Here is a 21660-nt window from a genome sequence, read left to right as displayed (position 1 = left end):
TGATTTTTCGGTTTACGACGCGGCGTAAAAACAGAACCCCATCGTAAACCGGGGACTGCCTATATATCTCTCTCACTGTCTCCATAATAATTCATAAATAATTTCACTTTTAATGTAAGGACAACAATTCTCTCTCTCTCTCTCTTGTTCATAGTTAGCGCTGACTGTCTACGAACTGTAAATGTGCTAGTGTGGCAAATATTACATTCTAAAACACAGAGACACTCTAACTAAGAGTGGTGTTAGTCTAAATAAAAAACACTGTTTGTTCATGAAAAATCATTTCAGAACAAAGAGAAAGAGATGTACTGTACTAGAATATAGTACAGTAGTTCTTAAAAACGAGGTTGAGAAGACTTCTAAAAATATATCAGTCGGAAGGGGAAGAAAGAGAAATAGTACGTACGTATACTCCTAAATTTTTACATGAACCATGTACAGTATTTCTTTTATTAAGGGTAATTTATTAGGCTAACTTTTAAATGAAATTACAGTAACTTTAATTTCATTCAAAAGTTACCTTAATACTTTGGGAGCATGATTATGGTCATATTTAGTGTTTAAACTATAGAAATAAGCATTTGTTAGCATTTTTAAAGACCTTGCCAAACTTACGTGAAATTCGTTTTGCACAAGGGGTTCCGGAACCTAACCTCGCTTAAGTTTGGGATATGACTGTACTGTATTTTTTCATACCGTGTTTGTGACTAAATACTGATTTCCATGGTAAAAATGATTTACAGTATACTTATTATGATTTACAGTGTATTTGTTAAGCTAATTCCAGGTTAGGCCCCAGACTGAGCATAACAGGTGTATGATTTGATTCGATTCGATTCGACTCGATTCTCTCTCTCTCTCTCTCTCTCTCTCTCTCTCTAAGGGTAATGTAAGCTGTATTTGAAATGATATTACTGTTAAGTGATTTTGGATGATAGAACATATTGTGCAATATTTAAAATATTCGCTAATTATTTTAATTTTATTTTCCAGTCTGCTTTTACTGGAAAATCAAATGAAAATTAGCGGATATTTCATATACTGTACAATATGTTCTATCATCCAGAACACTCTACAGTAATACCATTTCAAATACATCCTTAGAGAGAGAGAGAGAGAGAGAGAGAGAGAGAGAGAGAGAGAGAGAGAGAGAGAGAGAGAGAGAGAGAGAGAGAGAGAGAGAGACAATCGAATCGAATCGAATCGTACACCTGTTATGTTCAATCTGGGACCCAACCTGAAATGAGCTTAACAAATACACTGTAAATCATAATAAATACACTGTAAATAATTTTCATCATAAAAATCAGTATTTAGTCACAAACACAATAAGAAAAAATGCAGTAATTAGTGAATAAATAGTGTTGCTCTATGAAAAAAGCAAATTAGTGATAATTTTACACATACAGTCCACAGAAAAAATCCACAAATTGCTGAAAGTTCCTGCGGAAAAGTGAAAGATATGTTACCCAAAAATCTGCGACAGAATGAAGCGCGGAAAGGTGAAGTGGAAAGGGTCCTTGACACATGAGGACATAATCAAGCTCCAAGCTTGCCAGAGAAGACCCCAACAAGTATGCCTAGGCACTGGAGAACACCAAGATAAAACACATTCACTTACAAGTGTGAGGGACCAACTTTTCATTAGCAATATCTGACTGATGAATTTGTAATGAAAAATGTACAGTAAAAACATCCTTTTACCTTTGTTTTAAAGCCTGTTGTAGCAGGTCTGCTGAGAGATCAACCATCCACTAAATGGAATAAATCATGAGCTTTTCTCTGCAGGGAACAGTGAGGTACTCTTAATGGTATTATAAACATAGCTGATATCTAACCAAGCTGAAGTATACATAGATAAAACTAAATGGAGGGGCCAAATTCTTTATATTTATTACCTTCTTATTCTGAGTCTTGTTAAAATAACCTCATTAATTCTTTGCTCCTAAAGGATGACAATAAGAAAAAAGGGACAGAAATCTAACTGACAATATATATTTACCTTACTTGGGCGTACAAGCCACTTTCCTAAGTAGGGTGGTAAAGCTTAAAATATGCTAAGCATATGAAAGATTTTTCGGTGTCCCTTTGGCTACAACAACATTTTGGTCTTTCACTTTTAATATGTTCCTTTTGTCTCTTCCGACCTACCTTTCTAACTTGTTTAACATTACCTTGCTTTGGGAACTCCTAACAGAGTCAAAAGACAACTAAAATTGTATTATTAAACTGCTATTCTTTGAAATTAATACTACCCTAATAACACTCAAAAACCAAGGGAAATATGCAGCTTGAAAATGCAAAATAATTCATACAATAAGACCCATATTACAAGAGCTGTTTGCCTAAAAACCTCATTGTAGTAACAAAGACTAATTTAAATTACTAAACGACAGTAATTAATAAAGTAAATACAACATTTATGCTGTCAGTGCTGAGTCAGACAACAACAACAAAATGTTACTCCTATTGCAATATTACCTGTAAAGACGGCATAACTGGCTGGGACATTGAGAAACACTACTGTCTTAACCCTTAAACGCCTGTTGGACATAGCAAACGTCGACTACAAAAAATTTCAACCTTCGGTCAACTTTGACTCGACCGAAATGGTCGAAAAACGCAATTGTAAGCTAAAACTCTTACATTCTAGTAATATTCAATCATGTACCTTCATTTTGCAACAAATTGGAAGTTTCTAGCACAATATTTCGATTTATGGTGAATTTTTGAAAAAACTTTTTCTTACGCCAGCAAGAGCAACTCGCCGAAAATTTCAGAAATTCTTTCGTCATTTTGTCGTAATTTTTGCACTGTTCTATATTAGCCGTTAAATAAAGTTTTATATATGAAAATGTGCACAATTTCATGTACAATACAACAGAAAATAACTCATGGTTGTAGCTTTTATCAGTTCTGAAATATTTTCAAATAAATCACGATAACTGCCAAAATTTCAACCTTCGGTCAACTTTGACTCGACCGAAATGGTCAAAAAACGCAATTGTAAGCTAAAACTCTTACATTCTAGTAATATTCAATCATTTACCTTCATTTTGCAACCAACTGGAAGTCTCTAGAACAATATTTCGATTTATGGTGAATTTTTTAAAAAAACTTTTTCCTTACGTCTGCGCCAGAAATTCTTTTGTCACGTTGTCGTAATGTTTGCACTGTTTTATATTAGTCGTTACATAAAGTTTTATATATGGAAATGTGCGCAATTTCATGTAGAATACAACAGAAAATAACTCATGGTTGTAGCTTTTATCAGTTTTGAAATATTTTCATATAAATCACGATAACTGCCAAAATTTCAACCTTCGGTCAACTTTAACTCGACCGAAATGGTAAAAACGCAATTATAAGCTAAAACTCTTGCATTCTAGTAATATTCAATCATGTACCTTCATTTTGCAACAAACTGGAAGTCTCTAGCACAATATTTCGATTTATGGTGAATTTCTGAAAAAAATTTTTCCTTACGCCTGCACGCTGTAACTCGGCCGAACATCTCAGAAATTCTTTCATCATGTTGTCGTAATGTTTGCATCGTTTTACATTAGTCGTTACATAAACTTTTATATTTGAAAATGTGTGCAATTTCATGTAGAATACAACAGAAATTAGCTCATGGTTGTAGCTTTTATCAGTTTTGAAATATTTTCACATAAATCACGATAACTGCCAAAATTTCAAAACAACCTTCAGTCAACTTTAACTCGACCGAAATGGTAAAAAAACGCAATTGTAAGCTAAAACTCTTACATTCTAGTAATATTCAATCGTTTACCTTCATTTTGCAATAAATTGGAAGTCTCTAGCACAATATTTCGATTTATGGTGAATTTTTTAAAAAAACATTATCCTTACGTCTGCGCGGTAACTCAGCCGAACATCTCAGAAATTCTTTCGGCTCGTTGTCGTAATATTTGCATTATTTTATATTAGTCGTTACATAAAGTTTAATATATGAAAATGTGCACAATTTCATTTACAATACAACAAAAAATAACTCATTGTTGTAGCTTTCATCAGTTTTGAAATATTTTCATATAAATCACAATATAGAAAAAATTCGACTTTTGGTCAACTTTAACTCGACCGAAATGGTCGAAAACTGCAATTGTAAGCTAAAACACTTACAGTTTAGTAATATTCAATCAATTAGCTTCATTTTTCAACAAACGGGAAGTCTCTAGCACAATATTTCGATTTATGGTTAATTTTTGAAAAAAAAAATTTTTTTACGTCCACGCGTTACGAATTCATGCATCATTTTGTGATAATATTTTCTCTGTGTTGCTTTGATCGTTTTAAAATTTGTTATATACCAAAATCATTGCAATTTAGTGTACAATACAACTAAATAAAATTAAGTCATTAGCTTTAGCCGTTTTGCTTACAGCGCGATTTGTATACAATTATATATGTTTTTTTTTTTTGCTGTCATATATTCCAATATTTATATATGATAATGACATTTTTTCATTTCTGATGGTTGCATACTAAACTTCAGGGAATGACAAAAAAATGAGCCAAAAATGAACTCTTAATCTTAAAAACTAAGCGTGCTGTGATTTTTTGAAAAAACTTTTTTTCTGCTTGCTGACTAACTCACCGAGCACGCCGCGGCATACGGGAGACGTTTTTGTAAATAGGGCTTCGGCATTAAAGGGTTAATTTACAGTAAGCATTCTCATGCATTCACTCTCTAACTCCAAATTTTATTTGTATACCACAAACTGTACTGACCACTGCTAAAGAGCTACCCGCATATTCAGTTCCTAATTAAAAACTGAAATCAAAGAACAATACTAACTCTATCAAATGGTTAGATGTAATGAAAGAAATCCTAGCACACAATCAATGCTTGATTTGGATTAAGGGGGTAATTGCTAGTGCCAAAATACTTATCTAAGAGAGGAACTCAATTTTTTCCAAGCACATAAATCGAACCACCATTAACCCCTGCTGTACCAGTTATATGTAAAATAACAGATTGTACAATGTATAGTCACAAGTTGGAAAGGTATCATAATTAGTCTTATAATTTAATCATTATGAATGCAATAATGGGTGAAATACTCCTCAAGACCACTGACCTGAACAATATATCTGTTGTTGCCTATATTACCAGCAAACACAGTCTTAGATGTAGTATTGAAGCCAGATTCCTCCAGTTCATTAATTTCTTCTTCAGTGCGCAATATGAGAGAAGAGTCAGAACGAGATAGGATAAGAAAAGAGTGGTCCTGCAGACTTCCATCCCGTCTACGGCGCTCATCTGCTTTACCAACCAGAGTCCACATGTCTTCCACTTCAGGCAAATCAAATGTAGTCAAAACCTGTAAATGGTTGAAAACCAATATACACTAAGAAATTCATGACCTATGCTCAAACATACATATCAAAGGCAGAATACATACAGTATGCTAACTGGAAATCAGTAATCCTTGGATTTTGGATTTTTGCAACTGTTTTACCTTTCTACTACCTAACTTTGAAGTTTTCTTCCCATTACTTTTTATCTGACTTCAAACATTTCTTCCTTTACAAGCAGGTCTATTACTTTTCAGAAAAGTCTTTAAGATAAAGAACCCGGCACAGACCTATGAAGAAGTGACATGTTGACTCCTGCAACTGTAAATCTGAGTGGTGCATACGCATACCTACCTACATGCCTTTCCCTAGCTACAGTTGTTTTCCCTGAGGAAATTCACAAACAGTGAGCTATTATGGATGACAGGTTTGCCATGAAACAATTATAAAGTGCATCTTGTACTATACCAGTCTTTCTAAGGAAAGCCTTCATTTGCTTGCTTGTTAATAATGGCATGCATTTGCTTATAAGAAATCCTAATTTATCTTGTGTATTCATCTTGAAACTAACCTGTGGTTTTATGGATCTCTGAAGTATAGAAAGAGCCCCATTCTTCCCATGGCCAGATGTTAAGACAAGTTCTACACAAGGATCCACTGTGCTTTCATATTCCTCACTCAGAAAAGCTGGTTCACCCATTGCAACATCACCACATGGTCCAACATTGAGTAAACTGTCCATCACCTGCAAACAAAATTACAAATAAGTTTTCAGCTGGAAAGCAATAATATTGCTTAGTACAGTACATTGTTGGCTCTTTTTTCTATAGGGGTTATTTTTCTAAGGCTTCTGTCCACAGTAAAGAATTTATGAATACAGGCAGTCCCTGGTTAACAGTGGGGGTTCCATTCCCAGCGGGGCGCCACTAATTGAAAATCACTGCTAACCGAAAATTGGCGATAATAGCACTAATAATCCACTTAACGGCGCCTTCAACTGGATGTCGGCGCTGCTAACCGGAGATCAGCACCGAAAATCCAGTTAACGGCGTCGCTAGACAAGCGCCGTAAAAGTGGATCGCCGGTAAACAGGGACTGCCTGTTTAGGCTGCAAAAATAAAGATTATATAATATTCATGTTTTCCTTCCTATAAACACAGTCTACATCTCTCCAGATGATAACCATGTTTAGAAGTACCAAAAACTTGCATGAAATTACAAAATCCATCTCAAGATATATACAATAAAATATTTTTGAAAATACAATATCAACAACAAAAAAATTGGTTACAAATACTTTTGATTATTCAAGATGTCAGCTGAGCAACTATATATAACACACAACAAAACTGAAATTTTTGTCATACTGTGACACAGAATTCTGTAAAAAGAAGATACAATACCTGTATGAATTTACATGCTCAATAATGAACCTGACTGGGAAAACCATATACTCATAGTATGGGCCTGAATATATATTGTCTTTTGAGCCCTAAAAGTCAAGAAATGCAGACAAACTGCAGCTATAGTTCATTTACCTTTCTAAGATCGCTAGGATGGGGACAGGAAAAGAATACAGTGCTACCATATCTAGTTATCCCATTTAATCTCACCCTCAAAGTTAATCCCTTGTTTATGGCTTTACCTGAGATCTGTCATTTACTGTACAGTACTTCATTTTCTAAAGAAACAGCGTTGAGTAAATTTTGGTTGTTCTTAATGAATTTTCTTTCTTTGCGTGCTTAATGAAATAATAATCATAGTTCTTATGATAATATCATAATGTGTTTAATGCATTAACACTTAAAATTTGTGAGGGTAGTTCGGCAGGAATAGCTTTTTAAGCCATTTGATTATTATCCATATTCTATTTTAACAGTTATTTACTGGCTATGTGATTAGATTTTTTCAGTACCTCTGCAAGATAAATAAACTATTCATCATTTAGGATAGAAAAATAATTTACCATTAATTACACAGCCCCCTTCTTGTTTCTGAGAGTGAAGACACTCCAAGGGCAGTGGAGAGATCTGATCCGCTTTGGCTATCCCTCGGGCAGCTATCCATACTGTCCAGTGACACTGGCTGCTTGAAGTGACCACCGTTGTTGTTCTTGGTCGAGCTGGCCTTTTAAATGCCCTTGCTGACCAAGTGTCAGCGAAACTGAGGCATGGCAGCTGCTGCCAAAATTATGCCATATCTCTGTGTTTTTACGAAAATAAAGAAGGTTTGTACAGATAATATTTGAAGTCAAATATGTTTTCGTTGCTACCTTTAAATGAATAACATTTTTTTATTTGAGCAGGCTCTAACAAGGCAAAATTTTTAATCATAACAATGAAACGTTTGACACCGTAGGAATTCCTTACTCGCCCCAACCTAACGACCTTAGAAAGGTATATGAACTATAGGAGATAATTCATCGCAAAAGGGGGAAGCCAGCTCCATAGATCCGTCCCTTATACTCTTGTCAAGACAAGAGATAACACCCAAAAAATCTGAGGTGTAGTCCTTCAGGACATGAGGACAATCCTTGATCTTGCAAACATGGGCACCTACTGCCCAATCTAAAAAAACTAAGCACCTCGAAAACTTTAAACATGTGTTTGATCAAATAGTCTAGCTCCGAAGTCGAGAACAGGATCTTTGCAGAATTGAAAGCTGACCTCCAGGAAGAGTCTATCAGACTGGAGAAATCCCCCTGGGAGGAGGCAGCTCCCAGGGATGGGGCTTCTCCAGTTGCATAAGACAGATATCTCCTCTGAGAGAGCCTTGACAGAGGGCAACTAAAGGAGCCTCTTCCCTGAGAGCCAACTTTCTATTTCACTTAAAGCCTTCTAAGCAGAGGAAGACGGTACCATCTTCGGGAGTCTCGAAGAATTAACAGCCTGGTTGTCCATTAAATATGTAGACACCGGGAAAGCCAGAGCTGCAGGCGAGAAGAAATTAGGTAATGTTGCTAACAAAAACCTTAGCAATGAAGCATAAGCAGTTGGCGGAGTTTCAAGGTCTACTTCTTCCTCCTCTGAAGAAATAGGAGACAACTCAGCAAGAGGTTGAGGTGTCAAAGAGTCCACTACTACAGGAGCTTGCTGAACCGAAGCCAGACACTGAGGATGAAGGGGCAGCTGGGCAGCGGCTAGCCCCAAAACCCCCAATACAGGAGCAGGAGTCAGGAGCTAGAAGAAGTGACAGGGAGCTTAGCAGACAAAACAAGCTCAGGAGCCGACTGACGTTCATGCACAGGAAAAGGTTCAGGAGCTGATGGGCGCTTGGAAAGAACCGGACATTCTAATAAAAGACGTTCCAAAGCCAAGGGGAGCTCTGGCGCCAATGGGTGCTCCAGCACCAATGGACACTCTGGCGCCAATGGACGCTCTGGCACCAAAGGTCTCAACACAGACACTACAGAGTTGGGGGCTGAGGGAGCAGGAGAGAACAGGCGCTCAGAAGCACGAAGGAGTTCCCAGTCAATAAACGCAGCGGGAGCAGGAAGCTCGGGCGCTTAAGGTTGCTCAGTTACCCTCTTAATTACAGGAAAAGACTGTGGCGCCACTGATGGGAGCTCGTCCACGTTCCTAACTGAAGAAGAGCGCTTGTGAGAAGGGACTAGACATTTAACTGTTGACAGCTGTCCCTCTAACTCCTGGTGATCCTGGGAGAAACGTTCAGGGCTGTCCCAAAAACTGCAAGACGGCTTTGCTAGAGAAGATTCCTTGGGCTTCTTCACAGGAACTGCAGGAGAAAGAGACACATCAATAGCACGTCTCTTCAAAGGACGAGATTTACCTTTAAAATGCCACTGGCGTCTGGGACTAGAATCACTTGAAGAAAGACTAGAAGAAAGACAACTCACTTCCATAGAGACGCCTTTCCAGTGGCGCTCTGTCGTCACCTGGGAAGCAGCAACAGGTCCGACTGAGGGGGCGACTGCCTGTGGGTAGACCCCACCAACCTTTGGGCTACCAGTTTGGCTCCTCCCAGGTTTAGGGGAGTTTGCCAGGGACCTCTGCCTAGGAGAATTGGCAGGACAGACAGCCAACTCCTCCACTGACACTTCGCCAACACTTTTTACACTGCACTTGTCCATAAGGACTTTCACTGAAGCGCCTATCTGTTCCATAGTAATCACTAACACTCAAATTTCTTATTAACTCTTGACTCAAGGCTGGCAATGGTGTCGGGACTGGGAGTAAGGGAGCCGGGGAGAGGAGATGGTGGAACAGAGTGAGAACTGGGATTAGGAGGAATAAAAAGTACAGAAACATTATCAGACACAGACTTAGCAGGAACCTGACCAGCTTTCCTCTTTTTGTCTCTGTCCAGTTTTGATAAGTAAGTTTTTCACATTTTGACATCCCAATTTTCACATTCATTACAAGTCAAGTCTGGTAAACAAATTTGACCCCTACAAGATGTGCAGAGAGCATGTGAGTCATAGCAGGCTTAAGTTATTCTAGTATTACAGCTTTTGCTGAAACACCAAAAACCTTGGGAACCAGAATCAGACATAGCCAACAAGTCAAAAGTCAGCAAAGCTTAGAATGTCTAAGATCAGAATTATAACAGTCAAAATCGGTAGTCAGGTCTGAAAAAGAACCTGATGCTCTCTAAATATGCTGAAAAGGCTACCATAAAGAGAATACTTCACCAATTGTAGTACTACGACCAACTGAGAAGCTAAAAAAATCCAAAAATAAGCTGCTGCTAGGGACTGTAGTACAGCCATCAGCTGGCAGAAACATATTGAGCTCTTTTTGCTGGGCTAGTTCCTCTCTTACCCCGAAAGTAGGTAAGGTTAATCGCCTAACCAAAACAAAGTAGTGCTACCACAAATTTCAAAAATTCTAGCTGCCGGTTAATAGAAGCTATAGCTATGTAATTACTAGCTAAGTTGCTTATAAAAATTCATGATTTAATGGCAGAAGGATGAAAAATGTACCAGTTACTAGAGTTCTAGTTGCTAAATGCTAGATACAAGGGAGTTTACTCTACTTTCAACATGTTGGGGTATATAAAAGTACATGGAAGTAGGATGCATCCCTCAGGTTTCCAGCTAACATAAGCCTCAGTGTCTCATGGAACTCTGGTACTGACTACAATGTCTCCAACCTCTACTATCTGCTAGGGAAACTTGCTCCTGAAGTTGGCTGAAGTCAATCACTATCATTCTACTTCTTATTACCTAAGGTACAACACTGCTCATGCTGTAAAACGAGTAACTTCTGAATCTTCCCTATGCTGCCTCCTGCTGAACACTAGAAACTTTCATAATCAACAGAAAAAATCTAACTTGACCGACTATGCTCTGAAGGAGGTGGCAATACTGGAGCTAGGAGAATACATTCACAGAGAAAGGAATTTTGTATCAATTTTAGTGGACTTTGAAACTCAAGGGTCTTCAACCCTACATCCTTCTAGCTGTCTGTAGATGGGGCTAACCAGTTACCTAGTCTGACACTAGGGAAGATAAGTGCTGGAATCAGTTCTTTCCTCTTGTTTTGTGTTCTTCCTGTTGCCTGTCCCATCTAATTACATGACATTCTTAGTAGAAATCAAATGATACTAATCTGTTTCTCCCTATCTTTGGTTTTCATACCTCAAAATTGTAAGAAGTAAGCTGGACAGTTGAAGTATCTTCTTGGCCATATACCTCAAGAGCATCATCATCTCGAATGTCATCAACATTACTGGCAATCCAGTCACCTAGAAATTATCATTGGAATATCAAATTTCTTAAAAGAGCTAAGTAAAACAAAATTGTTACAAATGCAATTAAAGTAACAAAAAATAATTAAAATTTTCACATGAAAAGACAAAATATGACTATTTAACATCAGCTAAAAAATTAATCCCTTGATCTTCAAGGTATTTTGTAATCTAAGCAGGCTTTAATTTTATAAAAAAAAATGATTTTAGCTCAAAAATAACACTTTGTACTTGTGTATACATGTTGAAAATAAAAAATAAAAATTATATCTAACCTAAAGTATCAAGTTTCTTCCTTTTTGTGGGAGGTTCCTGATCACAAGGAACACTGCTTCTGCTACGTACTGCATCACCAAGGTCCTTCTCTGTATATCGTAAGAGAAGAGAGTTTCCTAAACGAGAACCCAGGAAAAGGTATTGGTCCTCACATACAGTCATCTGAAAAAATATTTCACTTTAATAGTTATGAACTTCACTAAGGTAAATAAATTATCCTGCCTGATAGCTTTAAGAAAGGCTACAATACAGTTTATAAAAGGATTTCATAAAAATGAAAATATCACTATTAGTCCCTAAACATTTATTGCTTTATATTAGAAAATTGTTGCCATTGTGAACCCTTCTCTCATTACATAGGACATCTATAAAACTTCCTTTAGACAAGATAATGAGCATTCTTTACTGACAGAGAGAGAGAGAGAGAGAGAGAGAGAGAGAGAGAGAGAGAGAGAATTATCCACGTTAATGAGCATTCTTTAGTACAGTAACTGTTACTTGGGCAAGGGTTGCATTAATACTGTCAATTAATCTGAATTCGTTGGAAGGAAGTACAATTACTGTACTGAAATAAAACCCAAACCTTTTAGCTTTGGTAATCAAATTATTGAGAACTGGAATAAGAAGGGTGCATTATGCTGTATATACTTACACTGCAGGTTAACACTGACGCAGCAGCTTTGTCAAAGTGAAAGCTACGAACAGATCTCATAGAATCAGCAACAAGAGTTAAAACATACAGCTCGCCACCTTTCAATGATATGACAACACGGTCTTCGGTAAGAAACTGACCATATGCACAATCCAGTGATATGACAACGCCTTCTTGCTTTCCTAAAGCACAACAATGAAACCAAGCAGGATTAATCTATAGAAAATTAAGGTATTGTAAGTATCAATTAACAGGGCACAAGAAACAATATTTCAACTGCAATACAATTGAACCTCTTAAAACCGGCATTCTGTGATCCGGGAACTCCCATGGTTCAGCTCAATTTTGAATCAGCTGCCATTAGTTTGTTAAGTGGCTATCACTCAGTGCATTTGAGCGTCAGCGTCAAAAAAGTAAACAAAGCATACCGCCATCTATTGAGGAAAATGAACACTAAACATTCGTTAACTAAAAGGGAAGGATAGAACACCTTTTCTAGCATACATAAAAATTTATGCTTGCGCTTCTTACCTCTAGCATCATCAGACCTCATGGGTGGCATATCGAATGAGTAAATATACAGCTATATAAAAGAAATGATCAAGACTGTATCACCTACACACTCTGCTGTTGTAGCAGCTGACAGCAGCCGTGTGTGTAGGTGATACTGTCTTGATCATTTCTTTTATATAGCTGTATATTTACTCAATCGATATGCCACCCATGAGATCAGACCTTTAGTTAGCGAATGTTTAGTGCTCATTTTCCTCAATAGTCGACAGTGTGCTTTCTTTACTTTTTTGACGGATGTTCAAATGCATGAGTGATCGCTGACATTCATTCTTTATTTTTGTCATTCCGTTACCCTCTACAATCAAAATAAATGACAAAGAAACTAATACCAATAATTATGAAGATAGTAAATTTAGGAGATGAAGGTCAACGATAATATTCAGCAGATTCTGAGAAAAGTTAAGCAGCTGACTTATGGTTAGGCTAACTTGGGAATGTAGGCTAAATGTGTTATATAAAGTACACTATTTTAAAATTATACAGTATGAAGAAAGAGTCCAAAGGAATAAAATATATGAGTTATAAAATGATAAAGTGAAAATATATGAGTAATAAAATGATAAAAAGTGGTATCAGAACTTGGCCAAGTCGTAGTAGGCTAGTTTATATGAGGGCTTAATTTTTTAGGGGTGTATTCTACATTCCAGGATTTTCTATGGTCCAGCTGTGGCCTGGTCCCAAGGTTCCCAGATTTAAGAGGTTGGACTGTACAGAAAAATATTAAAATTATGGTTCATGACACATCTCTGACGAGTACATCATTATAAAATAATGAAGTCTAAAATGATAATGCCATACTTACGCAAGGGGAAATTGGTATTCTTGTCCCCCATAGAGTTGAGGGAGACTCCGTATGGTGGTACTGACTGGGTGAGATATGTAAGAGAGTTACACGCAAATAGAAGAACTCCACCAATGGGTTTAGGTACAGGAAGAAGTTTGTGACAGTCATGGGGGAGACTTGAAATGGACCAAATAACAGGATGTAATCGCTGTCGAATGTTTAAGGAGATGGCTGCTAAGGCACAAGTATCCTGACGGACTGCAACTCTCCTAAAAATATATAAATCTAAGATAATAAAAATCTTTTAGTAATTTCATGTACACACATACTAGCACAGTATTAAGAAGGACTTTCCTTCCAATACAAGTTAAAAATGAGCCCATAGCAGATGAATCTAATTCTGTTTTGAACTGTGAAATCAGTGCTACTGCCAATTCTCATATGCTGGTTCCTACTATACAAAATTACTAATATGCGAGGTAAGCTCACAATTATAATGTGCTTCTTAATTTGTGAAGAGCATTCATATTATGTGAACCCATCTTCAAAAAATGCAGCAGAAGCAATAATAACCCAAATACACAAGCCTCCCTCGGAAATGTGACCCAACAGTTACACAACACAAATAAGTAGGAGCAGAGCAACTCAAAATTAATTAGGAATAAGAAATTCCATGAAAGCTGCTACGTTGTATTTAAAACAACCATAAAAGCAATTCTGTATCTATAAATACAGTAGGAAAATAACATCATAGCCAATCATAACGATAACTGTGGACATACAATAATACAAAACAATCCATGTAAATGACATTTGCAATTGTGACAAAAACGGGTTTTTCATCTACTGAATGACTAACTTTCAATAACATAATCCATTCAGAATTTCACACTTAAAATAAAAGGTTTGTACACAGAAGAGCACATGATAACCCAAGGCAGCTATACCAAGAGCTAACATCACTTCAAAAAACAGTCTAGCTGTAGTTAACTGCTACTTGTTACTATCTAAGCAATTACTTAGTTGGAATTTTCCTGTTGAAGCCTTAATAATAGCTGGTGCCATCAATTACGACAACTGAGAATTGGACTTATAAGCACAAAAGAAGTAACACAAATTATGATCCAGGTTTTTTTTATTGTAATATTATAAATGTAAAATTATAAACATTTAACTTTTCTAAGAAACAGTGCTCTATATATCATATAAAATTGGATGAAGCCTTACCCTGGGAATGTTTTGATGGGTTCATATAACAGCATGAGAGTAGGGTCATAATACCCATGTAAAAACTGCATATCTAATATATTATCAATGTTGGTTTCAAATGTTTTAGGATCTATAATGTAGGACTGCTGAACAGGACCTCTTGTGAATGGACCACTTGTGAATTCAACATCATCTGTGGCAAGGTCACGACGGAAGGGCAATATAACAATCTTCTTTCCAAAGATCAGCATAGCAGCGCATCTGGCCTCTGGGTCTACACGGACCAATGGCAAGCAAACTGTCTGGACCCATCCACCCTGAAAATTTAGTTGTTTTTCAAAATCTTGGATGAGTATCAAACTGAAGTGGATTGACAATCAAAATCTTTGTGAGCAGAATGAAGAACAGAAAACTATATTACTGAAACTCCATTTGAATCATATTTTTCTTAAAGAATTGCTCTCTTCTACAACTATTTTTTTCCCCATTTTAGACCTGTAGGTTAGTTTTAGGAGTCAAAAAAGGAGACTATATTTGTGAAAAACTGGATAGAAATTAAAAGGATATAGTAAAAAATAATAATGGGTAATCTCTTGGATACAATGCATTATCCAAAAAACTGAATTTACCTAAAGTCACCATTCTGCTTCTAAAACTTAGCATATTAAAAAAAACCTTCTGAATAAAGTGCACATCATAGTCTTACTAGTTTAATAGAACAGGCTATGATAAGGAATGTTTTATTTCAACAAAACTAACTTATTTTAACAAAGTTTTCGTAGATATAAAAGTAATTAATCGTAAGTTTAACATTCAAAATTCTTATGAAACAAATATATACTGCACAATACCTCCTAATGTTGAAGGCCAAAGGTTTTCAAGAAAAGGATTATTCACTTCCTTAGAAAGTTATATAACAATAGACAAAGACTTTTAAAAGAAAGCAAAATATGAAAGAACTTAATGCACTTATGTTGGAAACAAAGCTTACCCGTATGTCTTCTTTCTCAAAATAATGTAGGGATACAGTCCTAAGATTATGATTAAATGGATCATATTCCACAACAGACAGCTTTGCATCTTTGAAACCCAAGAGCAAAGAGTCTCGTAATGGTGACAGAGACACTGATGCCATTGTAGCCACATCATCATGCAACTTGTAGGTCGCCATACATTCGAGCTTAACTTTTGGGGGTAGAATAACTCCATCTGAAAAGGAAAGGTGCAAGTAATACTGAATTAGTAAAACTAACAATCAAAAAATTCATGTGAAAACATTTCCTAGTTTGCTGATGGAAGTTATAACTCTTCTGCATTATCACCATAGTAATAAATCTCACACCTCCTTTATTAAGATTTCCTCAGTGGTCTACATATAGACCACACCTTAATGTATGACATTTCTCACAATTTATTAGCTTTTCTTACCATCTTCATTCTACTACTTCCATAATCAAACACTTTAGACTTACAGTTCAACTCTCTTTATCATACTCCCATATCAGTGTCACTCTCCCTACAGTTAACAGTCTGATCACCAAGTCACAGAAATTTCACTTGCAATATGAATTCCACAATGAACTCCAGCCATGAACTTTAGCACTTTACTCTCATAATCTCTCTTCAATTCCTTTTCCATTTTCTCTGCAAGTGCCCATGCATCCAATGTGTGTGGAGAAGTATGTATTATAAGTACATCACCAACTTCTTATCTACATGTACTGACTAAAAGGATAATCTGTAATCTCTGCTTCACCAGGCTGTATCTTGATCATCCATATTTAGTTTTTTATATCAGTTTCAAAAGCCAGGATGCTCTACACCTGTCCACAGCATCTATACCCCACTTTAAATACTGAAGCCTGTCCTTCCCTTCCTTCATGGCCATCACACTGTACTACATTTTGCTTACATTGACTTTTTATTAACTATTCATTTCATTCTGCCATCTTTTTAACATCTTTAAGACTTCTTCTCTGATTCTGCTCTTAACATCAGTTCATTTGTATATAACATTCAAAGGTTTTCTCAGGGCAGTACTCCTTTGCATCTTTCTCCATTAGCCTACTCCATATAGCACTTGGAAATAATGCGCCTCTAATTTTCTTCATTTTGATATTATGAAATAGAAATACAACTATCCCTATGAGTGGAATGAGAATTAAAAACATACTTTATATCCAACATTAATGTTAATGTCTGCTGGTACAAAAACATTTTTACAAATTCCTTACCCTGTCAGAAACTCAAATGAAATAATTTTTAACTCATTCCGGTAACCATGTAGGCATAAACTTATGACTTTGGATCACACAGCTACTATGCATCATCAACCTTGAGCATATCTGAGAATATGTTAATGGTCCAGTCCAATGGAGAGAGATATGAAATGGTAAATAGTGACCCCTCTAAACAAGGTAGTTAATTCCGTGTAAAAATTAAGACTTGCAAGTATGCAACCTTCTGATATGTGGGAATCTGGATATCCCTTTTCCAATGAGCAAAAAAAGCACAGAGGGCAAGTTTCCATCCAGAAGAAAGTCTGGTAAATACATCAAATGCATGGGCTCATTTCAATAATCAACCTCCATTGGACAACCCATACACATGCTTGATCGCCTAACCAAGCCAAAAAGGTATGGTGTTCTTGGACACATTCTTGGACCTGCTGGTACTTGAAATAAAATGAACCAGGAGGGGGAGCAAGAAGGGGGGAACCAAGGGGTGTTGTGTTGGGATGAGGGATTTTCTTTGGTTTGGCTTCTAAAAATAAGACTACAGTAATAAAAGGAAGGGGATTTCAGGAAGGGAAGGGCTTGTGTGGTTTTGAAGAATTTAGCAATTGAAGCCTTGCAGAATTATATTTTATATACAAAAATGTGAGTGTATGCAGGAGAGAATTACCTTAGGAGTGGACTTGCCCCCAAATTTGTTTGTAGTTTTGCACTGCTATTCTCAGCAATGATTATATTTTTCCCAAGCCTGTTTAGGAGGGCTGGAGTTAGGAATGTCCAAAAAACATCTGCCAAAATAAATTATGCAATGAGCTGCTCAACAAGTATTAGTAATACTATGATGTCACCCTAATGCAACCAACAGGTACATCAACCAAACTCTGTGACCCTATATGGACTACCACATCAAAAGTGGGTGTGGCTAAAGAAGCAAGCTCAACCCTTGAGATCTGGCAATTTAAATGTAAATGATTGCATATCTACAAAAAGTTTGGAAAGTATATGTGTTGTGCATGCAGTAAACTCCCTGGAAGGGTTATAAAGTAAGGAACACTGAGATGGTTACAAACTTTTATATAGCAGTGCAAGTAGGGAAGGAAGGAATACTTCTGGTATTGTTCTGTCTGGAGACCTTAAAAATGTTATTACTAAGGTACACAGAAACAACAAAAGGATCATGAGGTTAAGGCTATGTATGAGGGAATGCACACTTAACATCCTCATAAGGGCAATTGGCACTCATTATTCCTGCCAAATTTGTAAGCAGATCTAAAAAGAAAGCCATAGTCAAAAGGTTAAGTGTGTCCTTTATCACAGAGAAACTTTGGTACTCACCTGAATCTCTGAGTTAACTATCTTATTAACATGCTTCAAAAACCTAACCTATTTTTATTCTCATATGTACAAATACATTACCACTATTACATGCAATGCCTACTACCAGAAAAAATTTTCGTAAAAACAGATGAAGTCATATTTACCTTCGGTTCTATCATCGGGTCTATGTAACCTGGTTGGGACATCAGCAACTAACCGAAAGACTCTAATAATATTTGCTCCAGCTACAACAAGAGATTTTTCACGATGATTAAAGAAATGGCAATAAAGGGAGTATTCAACACCCAATGGCGGGTGAGTGATTTTGCACAAATTGTACATTTTCTGGTTACAGCTCACAATAACCTGAAAAAGATGATAAGCATTAAAGTCCTCCATGTTTATAAAACTGAAATATTATATCAGCAGGTAAATGAATGTCACTTCAAAATATCAAATAAGAATAAAAGATACATAAACAATATACTAATGTATCTATTAGAATGTTCATTAAATAAGCCACAATTGAAATATGGTACAAATTATAAAAATTTAAAAAATCATAAAATCAGTCATTCAACAATAGCCTCTCATATACTGTACATCTTAGTATAGGCTCCCTGCAACACAGCATACAGTACTTTACACTTGCCTATCCCTCTCCAATGTTTGTTTTTCGTTTTAACATGCTTTTTTTTCCCATTTTTATATGGGGTAAGCATGATGCCTTCTTTTGAAGGACTTTGATTTGGCGGTGGGGTAGGCCGTAGCCTCGATTGGCTGCCCTGCCTGACATCGCTTAGACCCCGGTAAAGAATGTGTACATGTATTGTACCAAAATCCCCAGCTCCCTTTCTCCCAGCAGCAAGGAGAACTGGGCGGGTAGGTCGACAGTTCGAGACGTGTGAGGTGTCTGTTATGTTTTTAGAAGATGTTGGAGTGGCTTTGTTTATGTGTGTATTAGTCTGTAACACCCATTTGCTTTCAGCAAACCTCTCCAATGCTGCTTCTAATTTACTTTTCATAAAGCTTTAAAAACTAACCCAAAACTGATCCATTCTACTGAGCAAGACTACTCTCACATGAATTTGTTGGGAGAAGGACAAACATAAGGAGTCTAAGCTATGAATCCTCTGGCATGTAGATCAACTGCTGAAAAGTAGCTTGCTCAATCAGCTGGACAGCGGGGGACTTTTTGATCCATACAAGCAATGCTAACCTGATCAAACACACCAGGAGAAAGCAACTGCCACAACAGTTGGAATGACTGCTTCACATCCTCAGCATACCCTAAAGAATGCTCTATCAATCAGCCAAGGCACAGAACTGAACACACAATACACCCTAAAGCGCTCTCTAAGCTATACAACTCACCTGGCAGTCCTTACAATGGTAATGAGTGGTTAAATAAATACTGTAATTCTCTTGCATCTATTACAACTAGGCCTAAGGGCTGTTTGGTGAAACTACAAACAATTATGGAGACTGGTATAAATAATAGGTATATACTAAACCACCTGATTATCTCTGCTTGCCTAATCCAAAATCTTTAGCCATTGTATTTAACCATTATTATAGATATGAACAACTAATAACACACAGAATATGTTTTTACTCATAAATCATAGGGATATACAGTTGCCATATTAAAATATGGCATTCTTTGAAACTTTTTGACCGAACATTTGAGAAATATACTGTTAAGGTAAAATGACCTGAAAAATATGCAGATAATGAGAAATTAACACTTTTTGTTTATGTTTTTACCTTCATCCCTGTGGGGCTTGCACTAAACATGGAGGAAGCTCAGCAGGATGACGTGTTTAGTACCAGCCACTTGGGGGATGGAATAAAAATATAAACAAAAGACGGTAAGTTTCCTCATTATCATGGTATATATTTCTCTGGTTAGCTTACCTGTACTGTATGTTTCTCAAATTATCTCAACTGTACTGCATTAAATACACACTCTTCTATATTGTTCAGTCAAAAAATTTAATTAAAAAACAATATCTCCAAGCTGAACTCTTCCTATGAATTACCCTCTATTTAACCATGTGATTGATGATGTTCTAAGTCAAGTTAGGTCAAGCATCAAGAGGGAACAAGGACTGTAGGACCTAGAATCATATGGAAAGTCAAGATACGCTCTAGGCTAGTAGAATATAAGTTAATGGAATGGAAAATTTAGGCCAAAGGCCAATTGCTGGTACCTGTGAGGTCATTCAGTGCTGAAAGGGAAATTTAGAGCAAAAAGATTATAAAAGTGTAACAGGAGAAAAACCTCGCAGTTGCACCATGATAGGCTACAAATGTTAGAAGGTGGAAAGTATGATGGAAAAGAATATGAATGAAGTACAGTTAAATAAACAGAAGGGGTTGCAGCTAGGGCCAGAAGGGATGTTGCAAAGAACCTCAAGCAATGCCCACTGTGCACCTCGTGAGTTGCATTGATGGCCCTGCCACCGTACGGAGTCTAGGCTAGTGGTGGTGAGCCTAGGTTAGGATGTTTGTAAATGTAACCACGGAATAACGTTTCTTTAATTATATTCGTTCCAATTCTTGGTTCCTTTCGAACTAAAAAAAAAACCGGATACATATTGATGTCCCGCCCCTTCTCCCTCCCAAATAGCCAAGCATCGGGTAGCCTTGGCTAACCTAACATAAGGGGAGGGTTTATCCTAACGAGGTACTTCCAACCAAAATTATTAAATCAAAGTTTTCCGAAGTACATGAAAACCTGTCCAACCCTACATTTAAAAGATGTATTAAAAACCGGGTTAGTTTAAATATTCTACGGGGGAAGCATTGGGTTACCCTACCGGCGTAAAGTAGTGGTTCCTAATACAATAACTTACCACACAATAAACACTCCAAGATTAACCTGGCTTAAATACTTTACGGTTAAGGCTATCTGCACTAAAATGAAACCACTTACCTAAAGAATTTATTGACAAATCATGTTAATGCGATTACAAATGAGGCGCGTGTCATTCTGTGTTTACAAATACTATGAAGCGACAACGACGTAACTGGCGTGCAACATCATCAAACTTAAAATGCACCGTACTAGCAGTGGCTTGGATCGGTACGAAGCTTAAAATAAGGCAGCATACATTGCTGACAGCATTGTAGGCTGCATTAGCGCATGTTTACTCTGAAAAAATTTTTTTTTTTTTAGCGGCAAAGCGTTATGAAGTTCCAATAGAGTTGAAATTATCTGATGAAAGGAAACATCTTGGAAATCATCGATCATAAATTTGTTTGCATCCTAGACACGCATACTACTGAGATAACGTTTACATATGGAAAATTAAACGGATAAAAGTAATTTTATACTACTTTCTTCTATATGCTGGCAAAAAATGATTATCAAGTTACAAACCAAACACTATTAAATTATACTTGATATACTATTCGAACCATACCCATCATCACAATGTTTTTTTTTTTTTCCCCAGTATCAATTTTTCGGTGAGATTCCTATAGAAAGTGCTTCGTGAGTCGTGATCAGTGGACTACGTTTGAGGTAAGTTTCTAAAAGAAATAAATAAAACTAAAATAACAAATGTACAGCTCAGAAA

At 36.6% G+C, this 21660-nt stretch overlaps 1 protein-coding gene across 1 annotated transcript in view; it reads right to left on the bottom strand.

Moving 5' to 3' along the window:
• Positions 1-21175, bottom strand: part of CPSF1 (cleavage and polyadenylation specificity factor subunit 1) — an 89919-nt gene extending 68744 nt beyond the window's left edge. Inside the window, exons 1-10 of the mRNA XM_067094115.1 lie at positions 21015-21175; positions 18241-18442; positions 15517-15734; positions 14544-14842; positions 13335-13585; positions 11960-12141; positions 11307-11469; positions 10922-11028; positions 5894-6067; positions 5106-5348 (exon numbers count right to left, since the gene is read on the bottom strand). Of these exons, the coding sequence (XP_066950216.1) occupies positions 5106-5348; positions 5894-6067; positions 10922-11028; positions 11307-11469; positions 11960-12141; positions 13335-13585; positions 14544-14842; positions 15517-15734; positions 18241-18418 (1815 nt within the window). The 5' untranslated portion in view covers positions 18419-18442; positions 21015-21175. The remainder of the gene's footprint in view (positions 1-5105; positions 5349-5893; positions 6068-10921; positions 11029-11306; positions 11470-11959; positions 12142-13334; positions 13586-14543; positions 14843-15516; positions 15735-18240; positions 18443-21014) is intronic.
• Between the last annotated feature and the right edge of the window lie 485 nt (positions 21176-21660).

Source organism: Macrobrachium rosenbergii, chromosome 4, assembly GCF_040412425.1.
Source record: "Macrobrachium rosenbergii isolate ZJJX-2024 chromosome 4, ASM4041242v1, whole genome shotgun sequence".
NCBI lineage: Eukaryota > Metazoa > Arthropoda > Malacostraca > Decapoda > Palaemonidae > Macrobrachium > Macrobrachium rosenbergii.
This window is presented reverse-complemented; position numbering and strand designations above follow the sequence as displayed.